The following is a 27,223-nucleotide window of genomic DNA, read 5'->3' on the forward strand; positions in this document are numbered from 1 at the left end:
CAAAGCATTTTGGGGCGGCGGGGCGAATCCTTTCACAATGGTCCGGCTGCGCCCGCCGCTTTGCTGGTCTTTTGTGCGCTGTGAGCACGGCTCCGGGAAATCAGTGGGTGAAGCCCATCGTTGCTCTTTTTTTCCTTCCAGTCAACCCCCCACACCCAGCTGCAGTTTGCACAAAAGAGGTCAGAATTCACCGTCACGGTGCTTGCGGGGAAGAGTGTCTCATTTAAAGGTGTGAGACCGAGTCCTGCTGGAACGGAAGCTTCCGTGCGAGGGGTCCCAGCCCCGGGCCAGGGCTCGCAGGCCGCGGTGCTACGTGCTGGTTTCGAGGCGCCGTCTGTGGCTGTTGCTTTAGAATTGGGAGGGGATGGTGGCGTTTAGGGGTTTGTGTTAGCGAATTCCTGATGCATCTCGCTCTTACTGGTCAGCGTGCCTCGTCCTGGAGAGACTGGGCATTAAAAAAAACGTTCCTGCCTAATTACTGCCGCACTGTTGCTGATGGGTTTTGCCAGGGAAATTCTTAAACTATTAAAAGTTGTCGCCAGAAAAGGGGAGGCGACCGAGGACAGAATATTTTGATCTAAGTAAATGCCCATCTGTCTTTAAAGTTGTATGTTTAAAATATAGATATATGTATTTAGTGCTAAGGGGCCTATCTATATTGCATTTATTTTAATTAAAGCTTTCCCAGTTAGAAAGTTTTTGTGATAAATTGCTTGTGAATTAACATGTATTTTCTAAAATGTAACTCATTTTTAGACTTTATTGACTACATTGAATACTAGTGTATAAATGCTCTTGACTATTAAAATAGTTTCCTAAAATAGCTTTTTTTTTTTTTTCCAGATTTACAGCTTTGAAGAGACTACTTTTTTCCCCTCGTTTTTTTCCGCTGCAGTAATAAATCCCATTATGGAGACCCAGAAACTTTATAAAGGGATATAGCTTGAACTCTGTGGAGTGTAATTTTGTGTATGAATCATATTTTTTAAATGTGAAGGGGTTTTCAGAAAGAATAGTAAAGTTAATTACTGGTACATTATGTAATACAATATTTTATTAGTCATTTATGATAATAACTACAAAGGACAAGCTGTTACCTTGATAAATTTACTTATCTGTAATTACAAAATGAATAATATAGGTGCATGATCCTTAAATGAAAGACAGGTTAATTTTTAAATGCAGAGTAGAAAGTTTCTTCTGTGGAAATTTTATGGTTAAATTAGTTAAGTTTATAGAGAAAATACCTTCAGTTGGTCAAGCATAATAATAAAGTGGTATGCAAAGTTAGGAAGAAAAACAACATAATAATGATGCTGCAGGAAATGGAAACATATAGACAATAATTAACAAAGGAGGAAAAATTAGCAGTTTGTGAGCTTTAAGCAAAATTCATTTCATTTGACATCATACACAGTATAACAGGAATAAATTCAACAAAGCTTGTGGGTATTGATGTCCCCCAAAGCTATCTGAAACTAACATAACCCACTTAAGTAAATACTATGATAATAAGTTGTGTGAATTAGCCTTTAGATAATGTGACCATATGAAGACTTTAATTCTTGTTTACTAGACTAAAACAAGATTTTGTATTTTTTTATTTTTGAAAATTATATTAAAGTGCTTGTAGAGAAAGAAGCCTGCATAAAGTATTTTTTTCCTTTTATAGCATCATCAGTAATTGGCTTGATATCCAGGCTTTGTAGTTTACAACCAAAAGCAAATTTAGGTATTCTGTAGTTGTTTAGAACTTTGGGAATATAAACCTCCTTTAAAAGTCAATTAGTTTTAAATATCTTCAGAAGCGTATTGACTGCTTTCAGGTCATTATATTAGTATTACACTAAATAATGACTTAACAGAACCTGAGTTACCTAAAAGAGTTAATATAATCCCAAAGAGTACTACAGAGTATCTTGGTAATTTAGAGGGGATATTCATCCTACCCGAGTGTAAACGTAGGTGTAAATCCACTAAACTAGGTGTAGTAAATTTTAAGTAGGCGCCTATCATTTGATTCTATTTAGTATAAAGAGATGAGAAATTTTATGTGGAAGTTTTTGTCCATCAAAAAGTAAAATCACTCATGCACAAAACTACCTCCCAATGACTTGTCCCAGGTCCCTCATATCAAAAAAGACTATAATGGAAGATAGTACTATCTTGTCAAATTGGACAATTGACGACAAACACAAAATGAAATACGACTTTTCATGTGAACTCTACAGAATGTCTACGTACTCGACTTTCCCCACTGGTGTTCCTGTCTCAGAAAGGAGTCTTGCTCGCGCTGGTTTTTATTACACTGGTGTGAATGACAAGGTCAAATGCTTCTGCTGTGGCCTGATGCTGGATAACTGGAAACAAGGAGACAATCCTATTGAAAAACACAAACAGCTCTATCCTAGCTGTAGCTTTATTCAGAATCTGGTTTCTGTTACTGGTTTGGAGTCCACCTTTAAGACGACTTCTCCAGTGAGAAACAGTCTTACACATTCATTGTCTCCTACTTTGGAACAGCGGGGATCGTTCAGTGGTTCTTATCCCAACCTTTCATCAAACCCTATTCATTCTAGAGCCGTTGAAGACCTCTCCTCATTGAGGACTAACCCCTACAGTTATGCAATGAGCACTGAACAAGCCAGATTGCTTACTTACCACCTGTGGCCGTTAACTTTTTTGTCACCATCAGAATTGGCAAGAGCTGGTTTTTATTACATAGGACCTGGAGATAGGGTAGCTTGCTTTGCTTGTGGTGGGAAACTCAGTAACTGGGAACCAAAGGATGATGCTATGTCAGAACACCGAAGGCATTTCCCCAACTGCCCATTTTTGGAGAATTCTCTAGACACCCTGAGGTTTAGCATTTCAAATTTGAGCATGCAGACACATGCAGCCCGATTGAGGACATTTATGTACTGGCCTTCTAATGTTCCAGTTCAACCTGAGCAGCTTGCAAGTGCTGGTTTCTATTATGTGGGTAAGAAACTTACATAGTTCTACATTTTATCTAGTTCATTTTGATTGACATTTGAGAACACGTGTGTGTATATAATGTTAGTCTTTTGTTTCCTTAGGTCGAAACGATGATGTCAAATGCTTTTGCTGTGATGGTGGCTTAAGGTGTTGGGAATCTGGAGATGACCCCTGGGTAGAACATGCCAAGTGGTTTCCAAGGTAATTGTTTTTAAAGGTATTCCTGCACAAAACTGCTTAAAGAAGTAGGAATCCTGGCCTGGTTAAATTTACATTTCACTATAACAAAACTTCTCTTATGCTATTGGGGAATGAGCCTTTTAAAACTTCCAATTTGAACTTTAATTATAATTATTTTTATTGAAAAAGTTGTAGAATGTTTTGTGCATTTTTCTTTTGTAAGTCATGTATTCCTGGTATAGTTCAACTTGACTCATTTACAATTATGGCGGCCATACATTTCATTTGTTTATTTCCTATTTTGCTTTAAAGGAGACTTAAGGATTAAAGATATATAAAATAGAACAAAAAGAACATAAGTTAGAAAAATGTAAGAAGGGAAAAGGAAAACAAGTGACATAAAATAGATTTATGAATAAAATAGTTCGTAATAAGAATGCATATAATAAAATCTGATTGTTAACTCTGATTATAATTGTAAATAATTTTTTTCTGCACAATTTTATCTTGTGATATGTCACATATCTCCTTTGTTCACTGTCTCTAGCAGTATCTCCTATTTTTAGAAAGAATTTAGAGGCGTTAGTGGAAATAGAATTAGAAATTAATTCTGTTTGTATTATTGAGTAGCTATGTGAACTTGAACAAATTGTGTGATGCCTTTGAGCTTCTCTCCTCTTCTGTAAAATGAGGGAGTTGGACTAGATGATTTTTTTAAAAATTGTGGTAAAATAAACATAACATAAAATTTATCTAATTTTAACCATTTTTAAGTATACATTTCTGTGGCATTAAGAACATTCACATTGTTTCTTAGTCATTACCACCATCCATTTTCAGAACTTTTTCATCTTCTTAAACTGAAAGTTGTACTCATTACACTAACTCAGCATTTACCTGGCCCCCTAGCCTCTGGCAACCACCATTCTACTTTCTGTCTCTATGAATTTGACTACTGTAGGTACCTCTTATAAATGGAATCTATACTAATAAAAGGGTAATATGCTAATTAGACCGAACATCCTTCTGGACAAAGCCATGGTGGCGGGGCCAAGGCAGAGGTGGTTAGGGGCGATCACGCTGGCAGGGGAGAGCAGTTAGGGCAATCAGGCCGGCAGGGGAGAGCAATTAGGGGGTCAGGCCAGCAGGGGAGAGCAGTTAGGGAGATCAGGCCAGCAGGGGAGAGCAGTTAGGGCTATCAGGTTGGCAGGGGAGAGCAGTGAGGGCGATCAGGCCGGCAGGGGAGCAGTTAGGGGCATCAGGCAAGCAGGGAGAGTGGTTTGGGGCGATCAGGCAGGCAGGCAGGTGAGCAGTTAGGAGCCAATGGTCCCAGATTGCGAATGTCCGATTGCTGGTTTGGTGGGATCGGGCCTAAACCGGCAGTTGGACATCCCCTGAAGGGTCCCGGACTGGAGAGGTTGTAGGCCAGACTGAGGACCCCCACACACACACATGAATTTTGTGCACGAATTTCGTGCACCGGGCCTCAAGTTGTATAATATAGATAATGTTTTGACCTGTGAGTGCCTTTCACAATATAAGACATCTTTGGAATCCCTTCAGGAAATTAAAAAGTCCTTTTGTCATTTTTGTGTAGAGTTAAAAAAAATTGGAGAAATATTTTAGTATGGCCCAATACATTGTTAACAGTTGTGTTTTAAAATTTTATCTTTAATATTCATAATATGTCAAGATAAATTTTGACTTTCCAACTCTGAAAAGTGACATATATTTTGTTTAAATAATTTATGTAGGAAAAAGCATGTTTTATTGTCAGATATTTAAATAACCTAATTATATTCGACTCTATGGGATTGTGTACATATAACTTGAAATTTGAGTATACTGTATGAAAAAGACATAAACAGCTTTCTAATTCCAGTATTTGAATTGCTACATTTTATCCTTTATAAAACAAAACAAAGTCTTGGTTTATTTCTGTAACTTGTGTTTTGCTTTAAATAGTTAAATAACAGAAAGAACTTAGTGATGCTTTTTTGTAAACACTTCTGAAAACAGCAAATTTCCATTGTGGGTAATCTTTAATCTTAGTAAATGAAAACCCCAAATAAGTAATTGTTATCACTATATTTTAACAGTTTACTTATTTATTTATCAAATATTTGGGTGCTTAATGGATACTCTTTAGATGCTGGGGACATAGCAGTGAATAAGACACCCAAAAATTGTCCTCATGGAGTTCATTGGAGAAGGGGAAAATATGGAGAGAATTTATTATACTTCCTATCTTTATTTTTTTAATTTATTTTTTTGGTTAATCCTCACCCGAGGATATTTTTCCATTGATTTTTAGAGAGAGTGGAACGGAGAGGGAGAGACAGAGAGAAATATCTATATGAGATACATTGATTGGTTGCCTCCCACATGTGCCCCAACCAGGGTCGGGGATTAACCTTGCAACCAAGGTACGTGCCCTTGACCGAAATCAAATGTAAAGTTAAATTTTTTTTTAACTTTACACGAAAATGACAAAATCAGTCCGTAGGTTGATGCTCTATCCACTGAGACAAACTGGCTAGGGCTATACTTCCTATCTTTAATCGTTATGAATATAAATTAATCAGTTCCAGAATGAAAATAATTTAAAACTATACAAAGATCAAAACACAGTAACAACTAGTTCTGTTACTTGGTTGATAACAGAGCATGCATATGATCTTTATTCATTCCACCCACTCACCAACTGAAGGACATTTGAGTTGTTTCTAGTTTGGAGCAATAATGGATGAAGCCACTCTAAATATTAACAAAGCATTTGTGGACACATGTTTTCATTTTTCTTGGGTAAACATGTCCAAGTGTGATTGATGAGTTGTATGGCAAGTTTTGTTTTAACTTTATAAGAAACTGCTAAATCGTTAAATGTTAAATTTCCACTGGCATGGTATGAGACCTCCGGGTGTTCCACATCCTTAACAACATTTGGTATTGTCCGTCTTTTTATGTTAGCCATTCTAATAGATATGGACATAGTGACATTTCACTGTCATTTTAATTAGCATTTCCTATCGATTAATGATGACGAGCTTCTTATTTGATTATTTACCATCTATACATCTTTGGTGAAGTATCTGTTCAAATCTTTTGCCCATTTTTATGTTTTCTTTTTTTAAATTAAGTTTTGCTAGTTCATAATATACTCTGGATACAGTGCTTTATCAGATGTGTTTTGCAAACTTTCAGTCTGTGGATTTTCATTTTCTTAACAGTGATGAGCAGACATTTTAAATTTTGATAATGTCAGTTTATCAGTTTTCTCTTGTGGATTATGCTGTTGGTTTTTTATCTGAGAATTTGGTACCTAACATGAGGATAAAAAGATTTTCTCTTAACATTTTCTTCTGTTTTACATTTTACATTTACATTAATGATTTATTTTGTTTATTTTTGTATATAGTATGGGCATAGGTTGAAGTATATTGTTCTAGTTGTCTAGCACTATTTGTTGAAAAACAAAAGCTATGATATGGAAACAGATTTTATGTGAACTTCCTGGAACACCTTTTAGAAATCTTAGTAATTTGAAAATGAGTACTTGGAAAACACTGTCACATTATAGATGAAAATATTTGATTCAGTATTTTTTTGGAGGGTGGATTTGTGCTTTAAATGTAATGGAAGAATGGACACTAGAGAAAGATTAGCAGTTATTATATTATGAAAGATCACATTTTAGGAATACTGTACTACAGTTTCTGAAACTATGTTAAATCCCCAAATTGTTTATAACAGCATTATTCAAGCCTCAGTTTGTGTTCCTTTGTAGATCTAGACCCTTTTATTGTTGTTAACTGTGTTAATGGATCTAAATAGAAAATATCAGAATGCATCAGCACATAGTAAGAGTCTAATGTTTGAGAATTTTGTTTCTGTTAGGTATGTATGTATGCTACTTTGTGATGTAAAGTGTTTCTATTATGGGGTACAAAATGTATGAAAGCCATTTTTCTAGAATGATCAGGTTATATTTTTGATCTAAAACAATTTAAAAAAATTTTATCTGTATGTTTTAGGTGTGAGTTCTTGATACGCATGAAAGGACAGGGGTTTGTTGATGAGATTCAAGCCAGATATCCTCATCTTCTTGAACAGGTAAATACATTTTTATAATTGACATCATTGAGTTCTCCTAAATAATAATTGCAAAAATATTTTAGAAGTAATCATTACATTTGTTTTTCAGGTATAGTTACAGGTTTTGTATTCATATTAATACCTTTAATTTTTATTTTTTTAACTACCCTGTTAAGGGGTTATAAAAAAGGTTGTCTTTTGTTTTCAGTTTTTTGAAAATCACTCCACAAACTACAATTTGTAGTAAGTTGGAGGAGAATCTTTAATGTCTCCTCCATCTTTTCCAGAAAAGAATATAGAATTGTCAGGAGTTTGGAACCTCTGAGAGTGGTCCAGTTGAAATACGACTTTCTAAAAGAAATGAGAAATCATTAATACTTTTTCTTATTTTTCTGAAACTAGAGATACACTTGAATTCTAATTTGGAAGTAGGTGAAGTTTAAGGACATTTTTATGATGATTAAGGTAAAACAAAGCAAAGTGAAGAATTATTTTTTAATATGTTACAGATATTAGAGAGAGAGGAAGGGGGAGATAGAGAGAGAGAGAAACATCGATGTAAGAGTGAAACATCTGTTGGTTGCCCCCACACGTACCCCGACAGGGAATTGAACCTGTGACCTGGGTATGCACCCTAACTGGGAATCACACCAGTGATCTTTTGGTGCATGGGACAGTGCTCCAACCAACTGAGCCACACTGCTCAGGGCAAGCAAAGTGAAGTATTATGTAAATTTTCCAGTTTTCAGAGTCTGTACACTACTTACAGAAAACTTACCTTAATGTTGCTTTGTGCAGGCCTTTTGAAATTTTTTATTTTACCCATTAATTTTTCTTCTGTTTCATAGCTGTTGTCAACTTCAGACACTCCTGGAGATGAAAATGCTGATCCACCCAGTATGTATGAAAATACTTCAAATATGGAATGGGAATTTTTATAAGAATGTTGGGAATGAAAGTATGTAAACAAAGGATTTCTGAGGTCATAGGGGAAAAAAGCTGGAAGCTAATTATAAATAATGAGTATACTAAGATTCATGACATTGTCAGAAGATTTTTAGAAGTATACTAATCTTTCTTAAAGTACTGACATTCCAAGTGGGGAGATAAGACACATGTAAAAGAAAAACAACCGTAACAAATAGCTCAAGGAATACCAAGGAAATGTGCAAATAATAAGCCCTCCAAGGAGGAAAAGTTGTTCGCTATAAGCTAGCATATTTGAAAAGACCTAGTTCACATCTCATTTAGGAATTAGGTTAGATGTTAGGTTTGTGTTTTTTTTGTTTTTTTTTTAATATGTTTTTATTTATTTCAGAGAAAGGGAGAGAGGGAGAAGGAAAGAGGGATAGAAACATCAATGATGACAGAATTATTGATCAGCTGCCTCCTGCCCCTCTCCCTACCCCACTGGGGACTGAGTCCACAACCCGCACATGTGCTCTGACCAGGAATCGAATCTCTACCTCCTGATTCAACCACTGAGCCACACTGGCTAGGCTAGATGTTTGGTATTTGTCAGGAGAGCTTTTTATCATGAAAGGGGTTGAATTTTCTCAAATGCCTTTTCTGACTCTATTGAGAGGATCATGTTTTTTATTATTTATTTTGTTAAAGTGGTTTATCATGTTTATTGATTTGTATATGTTTGAACCATCCTTGCATCCATATATAAATTCCACTTTATCATAACTAAGATTCTTTTAATGTATTGTTTAATTGCTTGTTAATATTTTGTTGAGAACATTTGCATCTGTATTCATCAAGGATATTGGCCTGTAGTTTTCTTTCATTTAGTGTCCTTATCTGGCTTTAGTATCAGCGTAATGCTAGCCTCATAAATGCATTTGGGGTTTTCCCTCTTTAACTTTTTTTTTTTTTTTAAATATATTTTATTGATTTTTTACAGAGAGGAAGGGAGAGAGATAGAGAGTTAGAAACATCGATGAGAGAGAAACATCGATCAGCTGCCTCCTGCACATCTCCCACTGGGGATGTGCCCGCAACCAAGGTACATGCCCTTGACCGGAATCGAACCTGGGACCTTTCAGTCCGCAGGCCGACGCTCTATCCACTGAGCCAAACCGGTTTTGGCCCTCTTTAACTTTTTGGAGGAGTTTGAGAAGGATTGGCATTAATCTTTTTTAAATCTTTGGTGGAATTCACCAGTGAAACCATCTGGTCTCAGTCTTCCTTTGTTGGGAGGTTTTTGATTACTGCTTCAGTCATTTTAGTTGTTCTTGGTCTGTTCACATTTTCTATTTCTTTATGATTCATTGTTAGTAAGTTGTATGTTTCTAGGAATTGATCAATTTCATCTAGACTATCCAGTTTGTTAGCGTTAATTATTCATAGCAGTCTCTTAGGATCCTTTGCGGTTTTGGTATTTCTTTTGTAATGTTCTCTTTTGTTTATAATTTAAGTCTTCTCTTTTTTTCTGTATGAGCTTAGCTATGGTTTTTCAATTTTGTTTATCTTTCCAAAAAAACAACTCTTAGTTTCTTTTTTTCTATTTTCTTTGTAGTCTCTATATCATTTATTTCTGCTCTAATCTTTGTTATTTCCTTCTTTCTGCAAAGTAGGGCTTATTTTCTTTTACTGATTTCATGATGTTTCAAATTGGGTTGTTTATTTGAGACTTTTAAAAAAATATTTTTATTGATTTCAGAGAGGAAGGGAGGGAAAGAGAGAGACAGAAACATCAATGATGAGAGAGAATCACTGACCGGCTGCCTCCAGCACACCTGAGCCCACAACCCGGGCATGTGCCCTTACTGGGAATCGAACCATGACCTCCTGGTTCACAGGTCGACGCTCAACCACTAAGCCACGCCGGCTGGGTTTGAGACTTTTTAATGCAGGCATTTATTGCTATAAACTTCCCTCTTAGAACTGCTTTTGCTGCATCCTCTAAGTTTTGGGTACGTTGTGTTTTTGTTTGTTTCAAGATATTTTCTAATTTCCCTGATTCATTGGTTGTTTAGGAGTTGTTTTTTAATTTCCCTGTATTTGTGAATTTTTCCATTTTCTTCCTTTTACTGATTTCTAGTTTTATACCATTGTGTTTAGAAAAGATACTTGATATGATTTCAGTATTTTTTTTTTTTTAAATATATTTTATTGATTTTTTACAGAGAGGAAGGGAGAGAGATAGATAGTTAGAAACATCAATCAGCTGCCTCCTGCACATCTCCCACTGGGGATGTGCCCGCAACCCAGGTACATGCCCTTGACCGGAATCGAACCTGGGACCTTTTAGTCCGCAGGCCGACGCTCTATCCACTGAGCCAAACCGGTTTCGGTGATTTCAGTATTCTTAAATTTGTTAAAGCTTGTTTTGTGGCCTGACACATGATCTATCATGAAAAATGTTCCATGTGAGTTTGAGAAGAATGTTTTCGGTGCTATTGGATGGAGTGTTCTGTGTATGTCTGTTAGGGCCACTTGCTATATAGTGTTACTCAGGTTCACTATTTTTTTGTTAATTTTCTGTCTAGATGACCTATCCAATGTTGAAAGTGGGTATTGAAGTCCCCTGCTATTATTATTTCTCTCTTTAGTTTGCTTTAAATATTTATGTACGCCAATGTTTGGTACACATATATTTACAATTATTATAGCTTCTTGATGAATTGACTCCTCTATAGTGGCTTTCTTTGTCTTGTTACTGATTTTCACTGAAAGTCTTATTTTATTTTATACAAGTATAGCTACTCCTCATCTCTTTTAGTTACCGTTTGCATGAATATCTTTTTACATACCTTTACTCTCAGCCTATCTGTTTCTTTAAAGGTGAAGTGAGTCTCTGATAGGTAGCATATTGTTGGATCCTGTTTTTTTAAAGCTATTCAACCATTCTGTATCTTTATCAGAGAATTGTCCGTTTATATTCGAAGTAATTATTATTATTAATATATTTTTATTGATTTCAGAGAGGCAAGGAGAGGAAGAGAGAGAAAGAAACATCAGTGATGAAAGAGAATCATTGATTGGCTGCCTCCTGCACACCCCCTACTAGGGATTGAGGCCACATCCCGGGCATGTGCCCTGACCAAGAATTGAACTGGGATCTCCTGGTTCATAGGTTGACCCCTGAGCCAAGCTGGCCAGGCTAAAATGATTATTTATAGTTAAGGACTCACTATTATAATTTTTAACTTTTTTTTTTTTACAAGTTCTTTAGTTCATTGATATCTTCCTTTTTGATTAATTTTTCTTTATGTTTACCATGAGGCTTACATGAAACATAAGACTGCTTTAAGCTGCTAACAATTTACTTTCAACCATATACAAAAACTACACTTTTACTTCTCCACATTTTACACTATTGATGCTATACTTTTACATCTTTTTATATTATTAACACATTAGCAAATCATTGTAGCCATAGTTATTAAGATTGTTTTTTAATTTTTATACTAGAGATAAAAGTGAATCATACACCATTGTTACAGTTCAGGGTGCTCTGATTTTGACTATATGTTTATCTTTACCAGTTAAGTGTTTTACTTTTATATGTCTTATGCTGTTACTTAGTGTCCCTTCATTTTAACTTGAAGAAATCCTTTTAGCAGTTCTTTTAAGGCAGGTCTAGTATTGTTGAACTACCTCAACTTTTGTTTGTCTTAATGTCGTTACCTCCCCTTCATTTCTGAAGGACTGTTTTGTGTGGTTGACGGTTTTTATCTTTAAGCAGTTCGATATATCACATCACACTCTGGCCTGCACGATTTCCACAGAAAAATCTGCTGATATCCTTATGGGATTTCTTGTATGTGAGAAATTGTTTTTCTCTTCTTTGAAAGAATAAGTTTGTCTTTGACTTTTAATATTTTGAATATGTGCCTTGGAGTAATCTTTGGGTTGATCTTGTTTAGAGTTTTTTAAGCTTACTGTTCTTGGATATCCATAACTCTCCCAAGATTTGATAAGTTTTCAGCTGTTCATTCTTTTTTAAAAAATGTAGTGTTTTTTTTATTCTTTATTGTTTAAAGTATTACATATGTCTCCTTTTTCCCCCATCGACCTCTCCCTGGCCACTCCCACCCTCCAGGACATGCCTCCACCGCCCCAGTGTCCATGTCCATTGGTTATGCTTATATGCATGCATACAAGTCCTTTGGTTGATCTGTTACCCCCCTCCCCCCCAACTTCCCACCCTCCCCTGCCTTCCCTCTGAGGTTTGATGGTCTGTTCGATGCTTCTCTGTCCCTGGATCTATTTTTGTTCATCAGTTTATGTTGTTCATTATATTCCACAAATGAGTAAGATCATGTGATATTTATCTTTCTCCAACTGACTTACTTAGCTTAGCATAACGCTCTCCATGTCCATCCATGCTGTTGTGAATGGTAGAAGTTCCTTCTTTTTTACAGCAGTGTAGTATTCCATTGTGTAGATGTATCACTGGTTTTTAATCCACTCATCTGCTGATGGGCACTTAGGCTGTTTCCAAATCTTAGCTATTGTAAATTGTGCTTCTATGAATATAGGGATGCATATATCCTTTCTGATTTCTTGGGGTATATTCCTAGAAGTGGATTACTGGGTCAAATGGGAGTTCCATTTTTAATTTTTGGAGGAAACTCCATACTGTTCTCCACAGTGGCTACACCAGTCTGCATTCGCACCAGCAGTGCATGAGGGTTCCTTTTTCTCCACATCCTCGCCAGCACTTAGTATTTCTTTAAGTACGTTTTTTCTTCCTTTCTCTCTTCCTCTGGGACACCCATGATGTGAATGTTCATGTGTTTGGTAGTGTCCCATAATTCACGTAGTCTTTCTGTACTCTTTTTAATCTCTCTCTCTTTTTTGTTTTGTTCCTATAACTTGCTAATTTTAAATGATCTGCCTTCTAGTTCTCTGATTCTTCTGCATGATCAAGTCTGTTGTTGAATTTCTCTGTTGAATTTTTAAGTTCTGTCTTATTCTTCAGCTGTAGGATTTCTTTTTAAAAAAAATATATATTTTATTGATTTTTTACAGAGAGGAAGGGAGTGGGATAGAGAGTTAGAAACATCGATGAAAAACATCGATGAGCTGCCTCCTGCACATCCCCCACTGGGGATGTGCCGGCAACCAAGGTACATGCCCTTGACCAGAATCGAACCTGGGACCCTTCAGTCCGCAGGCCGACACTCTATCCACTGGGCCAAACCGGTCAGGGCTGTAGGATTTCTTTTTGGATCTTTCTTATGGTTTCTATTTCTTTCTTAAACTAATTTTTGTTCATGTGTTGTTTTCCTCATTTTATTTAGTTGTCTGTCTTTATTCTCTTGAATTTTATTTTCTTTAGTTGATTATTATAATTCATTGTCAGGTAAATCATAATTGTCAGATGAACCATAGCTTTCCATTTCTTAGAGTTGATTAGTAGAACTTTATTAGTTTCCTTTGGTGGTGTGAAACTTGCCTGATTAGCATGATATACATATAACCTTTTTTGGTGTCTGTGCATTTGAAGGAGCAAACAACTCTTTATAGACTGCTTTTGGTAGGTAAAGACTTTCTTCTCTAGGGTCCCCTGGCTGATGGGATTGCTTCTGGATTGCGATCATGCTTGGATGGAGCTGTTACGAGGCTGTCGCTGGGTCTGTGGTGCTATCCATGGTTGGTGGACTTGTTGCTATAGGCTAAGGCTGGTGTAGATCCTATCTGGTCCCTTGGTGGATAAGACTGACTCTAGTACATTGTTTAGTAGGATGTTGTTGGGACAAGGTTCTGCTTCAGTGTCCACAATTGGGCTCTAGATAGTGGGCCTATTACCAGATGTACAGATGAATGTGGCTCCCTTCAGATCCTTGTGGGGAGGAAGGGGCTCTTGTCTGGTGACTGGATTTATATCTTGATGGATAGGACTGGCTCTGGAACATAGCTGAGAGGGGCTGGAACTGAGCCTCAGAGCTGTTTTCAGGTTCAGAGAAGATAGAGGTCTGTAGACCTGGTCCTGGAAGCACAGATGGACATGTCTCCTACCAGGTCCCTTGGTGGACTAGACTGCGCTCTAATGTAGGTAGAGGGGTTGTTTCAGGGTCTTCTGAAGTGCAGACACGAGTGTCTCCCACCAGGTCCGTGTGCTAGCAGTACTGCTGTGGACTGGCTGAGAGAGACTGGGGCTGAGTATCAGGCCCTTTGAGTATCTCCAGCTGCTCAGTTGGGAATGTATCTTGCTGGGTCCCTGTGGCAGCAGGACTATTCGTGGACTGCAGCTGGGATGGGTTGGAACCTAGTTGCAAGGCCCTTTCAGAATCTACAGTCTGACAGGTTTACCTGCAGTGGTTCCTGGACCATGGATGGATCTGGTTCATAGGCAGCTTCAGTGTCCACAGCTGAGACCAAAGCATAGGTGGGCATGGCTCCTCCCCATTTTCTTGGTGTATGGTGGGGACAGGATCAAGTTAAGTTGGATTGTAGCCAAGTCCTGAGCAGTATGAAAATGTTTTTGGGTCTGTAGATGGGATAGTGGTCAGTGAGTCAGCTGTCTGGGTATAAGCGTGTTTTCTCAAAACAGTTCTCTTTGGTCTTAGACTATTAGAAGATTTCATAATCTGGTTCTGGAACATAGCTGAGGGGCTGGAACTGGATCTCAGAGCTCCCACAAAGGGACTTCTAGTTTATGGATGGATTCCTGTTGTTGATGGGGTAGAGTGGGGTGGGGGAATATGAGTGAGAGACATCTTATTTGGCAGTCTTGCTGATGTCACTGTCCTTCATCCTCCTTAAGACATTGACTCTTGACTTCCCAGACACCACATTCTTGGTTTTTCCCTGGTTGATCATGGACAATCTCCTGTGATGACTACTCCTTTTTCAAACCTTCAAATGATGGAATAACTCTCAACACTCGGCTATCTTGTCCAACTACATATTTAAATCTCTACTTAGCTGTAACCTTTGCTCCCTTCTTTCATCCCGCGAATTTGCTCCTACTCTGGTTGTCCCCATCTCGGTTAATGGCACCCATTTGCTAAGGTCAAAAGTTGACTCAGAAAACTGCCCTGACTGGTGTGGCTCAGTTGGTTAGAGTGTCGTCCCCTGCACCGAAGGGTCTCGGGTTTGATTCCTGCTCAGGGCACATACCCAGGTTTCAGGTTCAATCCCTGATCAGGATGTGTATGGGAGGCACCTGATCGATGTTTCGCACATTGATGTTTCCCTTCTCCCTCCCTTTCTCTCTCTGCAATCAATGCAAACCATATCGTGGGGTGAAGATTTTAAAAAAAGTTAACGTAGGCATTATTCCTGATTCTTCTCTTTACCTTATATGTTTAATTAGAGGTCCTTTCATCTCTACCTTTATAATATGTTCCTACCTTACCACTTTTCTCCATTTCCATCCCTATCAACCTAATCCAAACTGCCATCATCTTCTATTATAATATCCAAACAGATCTCCCTGATTCCATTTTACCTCATTTAAGTTTATCACCAAACTGCTAGAATTAATCTTTTGGGGGGAAAAAAAAATTCAGGTTTTATCACTCCTCTGCTTAAAACCCTCCTAGAATATTCTGGCAAACGTAGAAGAAAATATAAACTTCTTGCAAGGCTCTATAATCTGGGCATCCTCCTCCTCCCTGACTTTCACCACCACCTTTCTGTTTCTTGAATATATCTTGTATCAAGCTTTACTTTGACTTAAGGTTTTATACTTGCTTTTCTCTTTGCCTGGAAGACTCTTCAGATATTCCCATAGCTTACTTCTTTTTATCACTAAAGTATTTGTTCTGGTGTTACCTCTTTAGACAGGGCTTCCACATATGTTTGAGCAAGGGAGCACAGCACACATGGTAGCCATTGTATATTTATATGTTTATTATAACAGTTTTCCAGCAGATGGCAGTAAAACATCTTGAAGAATTAATGTTTTTGTAATTTTCTTTTTTTTTTAAGATTTTTTAAATATATATATATTTATTGATTTCAGAGAGCAAGGGAGAGAAAGAGAGAGGTAGAAACATCAATGATGAGAGGGTATCATTGATTGGCTGCCTCCTGCACGTTGGACCGAACCCACAACCTAGGCATGTGCCCTTGATGGGAATTGAACCTGGGACCCTTCTGTCCGCAGGCCAACGCTCTATCCACTGAGCCAAACCGGCGAGGGCTGTAATTTTCATAATGTGTCATATTGGCTAGCGTTGATCCTGTTATCAGAAAATGCTTTCCTGATTACCTTATTTGAAGTGTCCTCCTGCCTCCTAGTTTGTTTTAATCACCTTACACTGCTTTTTCTTCAGAGCATCTGTCACTTCTGAAATCATATGACTGTCTACTTCTTTTATCATATTTATTTACATCTTTAGACATATTTTGGGTGAACCAGCCTTCCATTTTACTATACTTCCTATCTTCGCTTGTTATTCTCTTTGCTTCATCTATTCATATCTTTAGATTCTGTTTCTTCAAGTCAGAGCTCTAATGCCACTTTTCCATGAAGTCTTTGTTGATTTCCTCAACTTCCCTGGCTGAAGTGAGGTCATTTCTCACTTCTAAATTTGTGTAGCATATTGGTTTCTAAACATGACTGTACATCAGAATCACTTGGGGAATTTTTAAAACATACAGATTCGTAAGCCCCATCCCTAGTTTCTCTTTAAGTAGGTCTGGAGTGTAGCCTGGGAAGTGGAAGTGGTATTTCTTAAAAAGTACAGCATATCATACACTCTCATTTGATCCTGATCAAATTAAACTTTTGTTGGAGTTATAGGTAATAAGTGCATCTAGTTCATCTCTCTTACCAGGATATAAGTAATGTGAGAGTACAGTTTGTGTCATAGACGTTTTCCTATATACTTTTATATTTGTGGAATTTAACATTGGTACGTGTCATTCCAAATAGTTGTTCATTTTGGACCTGGAGAAAGTTCTTCAGAAGATGCAGTCATGATGGATACGCCAGTGGTGAAAGCTGCCTTGGAAATGGGCTTCAGTAGAAGCTTGGTAAAACAGACAGTTCAGAGTAAAATCCTAACAACTGGAGAGAATTACAAAACAGTTAATGATATTGTGTCAGCACTTCTTCATGCTGAAGATGAAAACAGACAAGAAGAAAAAGAAAGACAAACTGAAGAAATGGCATCAGGTATTTGGAATTCTAGTAAACTGCATTATTTCCCAGTGGGGCTCATAAGATAGTCTCACATGTCATGGGGAAGTTAGTATCCTTGTCTATCCACCACCTGCTGGTAGCAGCCTCCAGTCATTTCCAAACTGCACATCCCCTTCTCCACTGGGGACTGTGGACTGCATTACTTAACTATTGACTATACCTTTTTTCTATGTTTATTTTCCAGTAAGATTCCTTGATATATGCTAATCAGAGGATTTTAGCATAACTCTTCTTGAGTTCTATTTACTTGTTATAACAAGTTTAAGTTGTTCTGAAAAAGCAAGTTTTTAAAGTTGAATGCAGGTCTTATTTCTCTCTTTTTTTAAGTTCCTTCAAATCATATTCTTAATATGATATTTGACTCTGTAATCCTGAAAGCAGTCCTTATACAAAAAATAGAACTGATTATAAAATCCTAGGGCTTGGTGAGAAGCCCCTGTCCAACCCAAAGATAGGGAACTGATTTTGGAATTCATCAGATTATGTTATGTCTCAGACTCCCAAAACAAGTGTTGAGTAATCATTTCTTCAACAAATATTTATTGAACATGAACACCTATAGGAGTCATGGTGCTCATTCTCAAGGAGTTTATAGACTAGCTGTGGAGACTAGGATACAAAAAATAGGGTTAAAGAGCTAGCAGAGGTGAAGGTTGCATATATAGTAAAGGGTGTCCCAAAGTTCACGCAAGAAGTATTTTGATAGAAAACACAGGTTTATAATTAAAAATTGTAAATTTTTTTATTGATTCATAAAGTATACAGTATAGGGTTATGTATGGAATAGCATATCTGGTAATAGCCTCCACGGCTTTGCTGGCACATACGCACTCTTTTGTTGAAATTTTCCATGACCGTTTTGCATAAATGTGGCTGAATTTCGTTGATACAGTGCTCAATTTCCTCCTTCAAGGCGTGGGTGGTCGTGGGCTTGTTGGCATAAACCTTAGACTTCAAAAAACCCCAAAGAAAAAAGCCCAATGGTGTTAAATTGCATGATCTGGGCGGCCAATTCTGATCACCAAAACGGGAAATTACACGACCAGGAAATGACTCATGCAGTAATTGAATTGTTTCTTGGGCTGTATGGCATGTGGCACCATCTTGTTGAAACCACATGTTGTCCACATCCATATCTTGCAATTTAGGCACAAAAAACTGGATTATCATGTCGCGATAGCAAGCACCATTAACTGTTATTGCCTGAGCAGCCGCATTTTCGAAGAAGAATGGTCCGATGATGCCTCCAGCCCAAAATCCACACCAAACGGTGACACGTGGATATTTTGCCCGATACGCTATTCCATACATAACCCTATACTGTATACTTTATGAATCAATAAAAATTTACAATTTTTAATTATAAACCCGTGTTTTCTATTAAAATTACTTCTTGCGTGAATTTTGGGACACCCTTTATAAATTGGGGTATTTGGATTGAAAGACCCTTTTTCTGTTTGTTTCTAAAAAGAGGAAAATAGAATTCACTTTCATACTTATTTCTCATTAAACTTATAAATGAAAAGATGTACTTTTTTTTGAAGGCTGGAAACAGGCAGTTAAATATGGTGATTGGAACAGTAGAAGAAGGAACTTTTTGAAAAATACCTCAGAAATTCATGTTCATATTCCATAAATTTAGAAAATTTAACTATGGATTTTATTTGATTTGAGGTTAAAGGAGAAAACTTTTACTTAAAAGATTAGACTTGGTTCATAGGAAATTTTTAAAAAATTGATATAAACATAGACATTTATAAAATAATATTGTAGCTAACAATGTACCAGATATTATGCTGAATATTGTATGTATATTATCTCATTTAATTCTCACACCCTGTTGAGGGAGGTACAGTTATATTTTACAGATAAGGAAACCAATGAATCTGGAAGTTAGGGCACATAGCTAGTCAGTGGCTAGACCAGCACGGGGCTCTATATCTGTCCTGACTTTACAGCTCAGACACTTTAACAGTGCAGTACAGTAGTCCCCACTTATCCGCAGGCTACGTTTCAAGACCCCCAGTGTGGATGCCTGAAACTGCAGATAGTGCTGAACCCTATATACTGTGTTTCTTTCCTATACATTATATACCTATGATAAAGTGTAATTTTTAAATTAGGCACATAAGAGATTGACAGCATTAACTAATAATACAATAAAACAATTATAACAATATACTATAATAAAAGTTATATGAATGACTTTGGCGCCATTATTAAGTAAAATAATGGTTACTTGAAAGCACTGCAATACCATGATAGTCGACCTGGTAACCTCGTGGCTGACATGTGGGTAGCGAATACAGTGTGGATATACTGGACAAAGGGATTTTTCACCTCCCAGCCGGGACAAAGTAAGATTTATCACACTACTCAGAATGGTGCACAATTTAAAACGTAAAAATTTTTTATTTCTGGAATTTCCCATTCACTATTTTTGGACCATGGTTGACTGGGGATAACTGAAACAGTAGAAAGTGAGACCACAGATAAAGGAGGTCTACAGTACTGCTTCATAAGCATGGAGTTGAAAACAATACTAGGAGACCATGGTCTGCAACTAATTATTTCTGTAACCTTGGGCAGGTTCTCATTTTTTTCGGAGTCTTCGTATTTTAAAATGAGAAGCAATCATACCTACATTGTTTAATTGACAGAATCTTTGTATCAAATAAGACAATTTATATAAAAGACCTTGTAAAAGTGATATATAGTTTTTGAATTAGTGTTTTCGTTTTCTTTGGATAAATACCAGAAGTGGAATAACTGGGTCAAATGCTATATCTTTTTTCAAATTTTTGAGGACTCTCCATACTGTTTTCTATGGGGACTACACCAATTTGCAGTCCCACCAATAGGGCAGAAGGGTTCCCTTTTCTCCACATCCTCGCCAACACGTGTTCTTTGTTGACTTTTTGGAATGTCCATCCTGATTGGTGTGAGGTGGTATCTCATTGTGGTTTTGACTTGCATTTCCCTGATAATTAGTGATGTTGACCATCTTTCCATATGTCTGTTGGCAATCTGTATGTCTTCTCTGGAGAAATGTCTTTTCATGTTCTCTGTCCATATGTAGTGGGGTAATCACATTTTAAGGTATAAAACTGTCAAATCACTAGGTTGTACACCTAAAACTAACATAACAAATATAAGATTATATACCAACTATACTTAAAATGTAAAAACTTAAAAAAGTAAAGTGATATAATGCAAGTAGAAGTTAGCATGTTTTATTAATTCCATGTGGGAAAGTATAAAAGTGGGAAATTTTTACTATCCTCTAACATTCTCTGCTTGCTTTCAACAGAATAAAGGAAAAGTAGACTTCTAAATATATAAATGTATTGACTTAAGAAAGGGACACAAACAGAGACTGTGTGTGTATGCTATATAATGTGCCTTAGCTAAATCTTCTGGGAGTTTTTCAAATGAGAGACATTAAAGTGCAAACAAGTAAATTTGCCCTTCTTTTTAAAGTTCCTATTTATTTAGTGCCTAAATTGCTTATATGGTTGGTATAGGTTTAGTTGGAGCAGTATAAAATCTAATGGATTTTTTTTTTCTTTTTTCTAAAATGAAGATGATTTGTCATTAATTCGGAAGAATAGAATGGCTCTCTTTCAACAGTTGACTTGTGTGCTTCCGATCCTGGATAATCTTCTAAAGGCCAATATAATTAATAAACAAGAACATGATATAATTAAACAAAAAACACAGATACCTTTACAAGCAAGAGAATTGATTGATACTGTTTTAGTTAAAGGAAATGCTGCAGCCAACATCTTCAAAAACTGTCTAAAAGAAATTGACTCTACATTATATAAGAACTTATTTGGTGAGTTTTTTGGTAAAATTATTTTAGAAATCCTTGGGATTATGTTTATCTTTGTATTTGACAAAAAAGTAAATAAATCCAATTAGCAAACTATGCTCCATAATTTTACATGTCCTAAAAAACTGGTCTTTTATTGCCCATGTAGTATGGCTAAATCTTTTCTGATAATATATACTTAGAATCTATGTTATTTAGTAGATAGTAGGTAAAACAGGTAGTAGGTTAAGCAGTGTTGTATTTGGTAATGATGTTTTTTGTATATTTTTCTTTCCTTAGTGGAAAAGAATATGAAGTATATTCCAACAGAAGATGTTTCAGGTAAAACAAAATGAAGACTTAAGATCAACATGAATTATTACTCATATTATTTCTTTAATGGGAACTAAAATAGAAATTCAATTTTGCTAAAGTTTTTTTTTGTTACTAGGTCTGTCTATGGAAGAACAATTGAGGAGGTTGCAAGAAGAAAGAACTTGTAAAGTGTGCATGGACAAAGAAGTTTCTATTGTATTCATTCCTTGTGGTCATCTAGTAGTATGCCAGGAATGTGCCCCTTCCCTAAGAAAATGCCCTATTTGCAGGGGTATAATTAAGGGAACTGTTCGCACATTTCTCTCATAAAAGAAATATGGGCTATATGTTAGCCTGTATGTGAAAGTCTTCAAATAATTGTTGAACATTTGAAGCCATCTGAAGTAGAAAAGGAGTTACTGGTTCTTTCATTAGTAACATTTGTGTTCTATCCAAATGTTCTATACCAGTAATGTGGTTTCCAAAAAAATAAAGTATTGTATATCATATTTAATCTTAATCTCTCTTATATCAAAGGGAAGATTTATGTTTGGTGGACTTTTATTAGTGTACATGTGTGCATATAGGAGAAATTAAGGAGTAAGTAGTCTCAGTGCTATTATGTATCATTTCAGGAGTGACTGAATTTGGTATTTCTGAAAGCTTTGAGCACTACATGAGAGTGTAGTTTAAAAGAACTGGAAACCAGGAACTCTGAAGTTTATCCAAGTCATGATGCCAAATTCTCTTTGGTGTTTTTCATTTGTGTTGTTAAATATCTTTCTTTTACTGGCAAATAAGCTTTTTCCTAATATGTGAAAAACATCCTAATAAAGTTCTTTGAAAAGATTACATGATCAAAATTTTTTCTCTTGGCTTAAAAAATAATTTTTATATGTCTTCAAAGTGTTATAAGGATTAAATGGGATAATATATTTAAGCATTGTTCCTGTCACATTGTAAGCACTCATATGCTAACTTAGCATTTATTAATCTATATATTTTATTGATTTTTTTACAGAGAGGAAGGGAAAGGATAGAGAGTTAGAAGCATCGATGAGAGAGAAACATCGATCAGCTGCCTCCTGCACACCCCCCACTGGGGATGTGCCTGTAACCTAGGTACATGCCCTTGACCAGAATCGAACCCGGGACCCTTCAGTCCGCAGGCCGACGCTCTCTCCACTGAGCCAAACCGGTCAGGGCTAACTTAGCATTTAGATAAATTAGATACAAGGTTGAATTCATGAAAGAAATTACTAAGAAAAATTTAAATAATTTAAAATTAAAATTCCTTTAGATAAAATTATTTGTCTAGTTGTTTTGTATAATCTATCTATATAAAAGCCCAGCAACTGTTACAGCAGAACGACTGGTCACTATGATGCGCACTGACCACCAGGGGGCAGACGCTCAACACAGGAGCTGCCCCCTGGTGGTCAGTGCGCTCCCACAGCTGGAGCACCGCTCAGCCAGAATAGTAGCAGTGGCGCATAGTAGCAGTGGCGGGAACCTCTCCTGCCTCCATGGCAGTGCTAAGGAGTGGCAAGCCAAGCAGTAAGGAGCGAGCAGGCGGGTGGTTAGGAGCAAAGGGTCCCGGATTGCAAGAGGGCACAGGCTGGGCTGAGGGACCCCTCCCCCCCACCCTATGCACGAATTTTGTGCATCGGGCCTCGAGTATAGATATAATTTGAATTAAAATTTATATAAAAATTCTCAACTAAAATTAGATCAATCTGCAATGGATTTTCAAAAACTAGTATAGTTGCTTTGTTGCATAGGTGTTAGTGGGATGAAGAGGTGGAATATAGATAATCATAAGTATCTGTCTCCTCTTAGAGCCCATTCATATTAGACCTTTCCCAGATCTGGGTCTATGGCAGACTTTTGAGGCCAAGTGGAAAGGAGGTATAATTTTAAAAGGTACACTTTTTTTTCTTCTTACCCTACAATTACTTTAGATCCCTTTACATAAAGACTGCAGTGGAAAGAGCAAACATTTATCCTTCAATCTCTTCTCTTGCCTTTATTTCCATCTTGATAGGTATAAGACTTCATGTCAGTGAGGGAAAGTTTCTTCTTGCCATTATAGAAGGAATATAAAGAGGGAATTAAATCCTTTTAGAAACTTCTCTCTACCTTTTGCTTAATAATAGCTACTGTATATTAGGATTTGCTGTGTGCCAGGCATAGTGCTAGATTCTTTAAACAATTAAGATGTGTTAGGGGCTGAATTGTGCCCACACAAAATTCGTATGTTGAAACCCTAATTCCTGGTAACTCAGAATGTGACTATATTTGGAAATAGTACCTTTAAAGAGATAATTAAGGTAAAATAAGATTATATGAACCCTAATCCAATATAAATTGTCCTTATAAGAAGAAATTAGGACACAGACGCACTCATATCATTAGCATATTATGCTTTGATTGAATGGCTGACCACACTATCGGACACTTAGCATATTAGGCTTTTATTATATAGGACTAGAGGCTCAGTGCATGAATTCGTGTACAGGTAGGGTCCCTTGGCCTGGCCAGCGATTGGGGTGATGGGGGCTGATCAGGGCCAGCCGGTTGGGGGGAGGGACCATGGGAGGTTGGCTGTGGGAATGCACTGACCACCAGGGGGCAGCTCCTGCATTGAGCGTCTGACCCCGGTGGTCAGTGCATAGTCATAGCAACCGGTTGGTCGTCCGGTCGACCAGTCGTAACGATTGCTTAGGCTTTTATATATACAGATAATTTACATTTCTAGATAATGTCTTTTGGTGCAAAAGTTTGGTTTTTAATTTTGATGAAGTCTAATTTCTCTTAATTTTTTTATTTTTGGTTGCTTCTGGTTTTGGTGTCATACCTAAGAATCCATTGCCAAATCCAAGGTCATGAAGATTTACCTCTATATTTTAAGAGTTTTATAGTTTGGCTTTTATGTTTTTGGTTATTGATTTTGAATTAATTTTTGTGTATGTTGTGAAATGAAGATAGAAATCCATTCTTTTGCATGTCTGTGCTGGGACTACTGGATATTTGTTGGAAGAGATTATTTTTTAACCTATTTTTGTCTATTCAATATTGAATTGTCTCGGGACCCTTGTCAAAAATTAATTGGCTCTTGATGAAAGGAATTGAAGAAAAAAATAAATGGAAAGCTATCCTGTGCTCATGGATTGGAATAATTATCATTAAAATGGCCATACTATCCAAAGCAATATACATAAATTCAATGCAATCCCTATAAAAATTCCCATGGCATTTTTCATAGAAATAGAAAAAGCAATTCTAAAATTTGTATAGAACCACAAAGGACCTTGAATAGCCAAATCAATTTTGAGAAAGAACAGAGTTGGAGGCATCACACTTCCTGATTTCAAATTATATTACAAAGCTGTAGTAATTAAAACAGTATAGTACTGGCATAAAAATGTATAGGCCAGTGGAACAGAATAAAGCCTAGAAATAAACCCAAACATGTGTGGTCAAATAATTTTTGACAAGGATGTCAAGAATACTTAATGGGAGGAGAACCAAGATAGCAGCATAGGTAAAGGCCTGTAATCACCTCCCACAACCACATCAAAATTACAATTAAAATACAGACCAACCATTATCCAGGACTGCCTGAAAGCTGGCTGAATGGAAGTCCTACAACTAGAGAAGTAATGAGGAGAGCACACTGAGACTGGTAGGAGGGGCAGAGATGCAGAACAGGCTGGACCGGCACCCACGTGTGCCACTTTTTTCGTTGGGAGGGAGATCATCTCTTAAACTTTCAAACCTCAGAGGAAAGGCGAGGGATGGGGGTGTTGGGGGGATGGGAAGGCATTAAACAAAGATCTTATATACCTACTAGGGGCCCAGTTCATGAATTCATGCACCTTGAAAGGAACTGTGGGCTGCGAGGCTGCAGTGGGCACAAGGGCAGGTCTTGGCCCATCCTCCATGCCCCTGCCCGGCCCCTCCCGCCGCAGCCCCTGGTCCCTTGTCTGCTGGCAGCCCTGCTCCCGCTGCCACTGCTCCCATGCACTGAAGGTGCCAGCCCCACTGGTACCCGCTGATGGCGTGGAGCGATTGGGGCCAGCACCAGCAGTGGGTGCGAGCGGTGGCTGCTGCCCAATCGCCCCTCAGGGACAGGGGGAGGTGGAGAAGCCCTCGGGCAATTGGGGCCGGCACCTGCCACTCACACTCGCTGACAGCACCGAGCAATCTGGGCCAGCGCCGGGTGTCGGTAACGGGTGCAAGTTGTGGCTCTGGCGTCGGCAGTGGGTGTGAGTGGGGCCAGCGCTGGCAGCAGGTGTGAGCACTGGGCAGGACTGCAGCATGCAGGAGCAAAGAATTTTCAGTAACCACCAGAGGCTTGCCCTGATGACAGCAACCAGCACCCCACCTTGGTCTGGTGCCCCCACTCACCTGCTCCACCATCCCGCCATAGCCAACACCCGCCATGTTCTGCGCGCACCCCCTGGTGGTCAGCACACGTCATAGTGACCAGTTGTTCCGTCATTTGGTCTATTTGCATATTAGGGTTTTATATATATAGACAGACACAGACAATAGGGTGGCGAAGGCCTGGGATGGGGCAGGAACCAGGTGGAGGGGGACAATGGGGCAGGGGGAGAGGGACACCTGTAATACTCTCAACAATAAAGATTAAAAAAATAATTAAAAATAAAGAATACATAATGGGAAAAGAATAGTGTTGGGAAAACTGGACAGCAACATGAAAAAAATGAAATTAAACCTTTATCCAAAACCATATATGGCCCTAGCCGGTTTGGCTCAGTAGATAGAGCGGCAGCCTGCGAACTGAAAGGTCCCAGGTTCAATTCCGGTCAAGGGCACATGCCCGGGTTGTGGGCTCAATCCCCAGTGGGGGGCTTGCAGGAGGCAGCTGATTAGTGATTCTCTCTCTTCATTGATGTTTCTATCTCTCTCTCCCTCTTCCTCTCTGAAATCAATAAAAATATATTTTTAAAAAACCATATATGAAAATAACTCAAAATGGATTAAAGGCAAACATAAGACCTGAAATTATAAAATTCCTAAAAGAAAAGAAATAGGAGAAAAGTTCTGTGCCACTGTCCTTGGCTTTGATTTTTTTAAAAAAATTTATTGAGTTTTTACAGAGAGGAAGAGAGAGGGATAGAGAATTAGAAACATCAATGAAAGAGAAACATTGATCAGCTGCCTCCTACACACCCCCCACTGGGGATGTGCCTGCAACCAAGGTACATGCACTTGACTGGAATCGAACCTGGGACCCTTCAGTCCACAGGCTGACTGACGCTCTATCCACTGAACCAAACCGGTTAGGGCTGGTTTTTTTTTGTTTGTTTTGTTTTTTTAATATAACACCCAGAGTTAAGTCAAAAGAAATAAAAATAAACAAGTGGGGCAATAAGCAAGTTGAAGAGCAATGATGGAAGTGGGCTTCCTTGTCTTGTGCCTCATCTTAGAGGGAAATCTTTCTTTTACCATCCAGTACATTCGTTGTATCTTTTTTTTGTTGTTGTTAATCCTTACCCAAGGATAATTTTTCCATTGATTTTCAGAGAGAGTGGAAGGAAGGGGTGGGGAAAGACAGAGAGAGGAAACATTAATGAGAGAGACATATCAATTGGTTGCTTCGCACATGTGCCTTGACCAGGGCAGGGGATAGAACCTGCAACTGAGGTACATGCCCTTGACCAGGAATCAAACCTGTGACCCTTTGGTCTGTGGGCAGGTGC

The 27,223-nt window shown here is 37.8% G+C and overlaps 1 protein-coding gene across 2 annotated transcripts; it reads left to right on the plus strand.

The window, feature by feature from the left end:
• Positions 1 to 843: 843 nt before the first annotated feature.
• On the plus strand, positions 844 to 22,346 carry BIRC2 (baculoviral IAP repeat containing 2). 2 transcript variants are annotated; one of them, XM_006094664.2, is made up of 8 exons: positions 844 to 2,983; positions 3,081 to 3,180; positions 7,194 to 7,272; positions 8,103 to 8,151; positions 17,096 to 17,338; positions 20,949 to 21,203; positions 21,480 to 21,521; positions 21,631 to 22,346. In XM_006094664.2, the coding sequence occupies exons 1-8, from the start codon at positions 2,110 to 2,112 to the stop codon at positions 21,822 to 21,824; spliced, it is 1,836 nt and encodes a 611-aa protein (XP_006094726.2). In that variant the 5' UTR covers positions 844 to 2,109; the 3' UTR covers positions 21,825 to 22,346. The 2 variants fall into 2 exon arrangements, with proteins under 2 accessions (XP_006094726.2, XP_014316264.1); XM_014460778.2 differs by lacking the exon at positions 17,096 to 17,338 and having other exon boundaries at positions 2,025 to 2,983.
• The last annotated feature ends 4,877 nt before the right edge of the window (positions 22,347 to 27,223 follow it).

The sequence above is a fragment of the Myotis lucifugus genome, unplaced genomic scaffold (assembly GCF_000147115.1).
Source record: "Myotis lucifugus unplaced genomic scaffold, Myoluc2.0 scaffold_139, whole genome shotgun sequence".
Lineage (NCBI taxonomy): Eukaryota > Metazoa > Chordata > Mammalia > Chiroptera > Vespertilionidae > Myotis > Myotis lucifugus.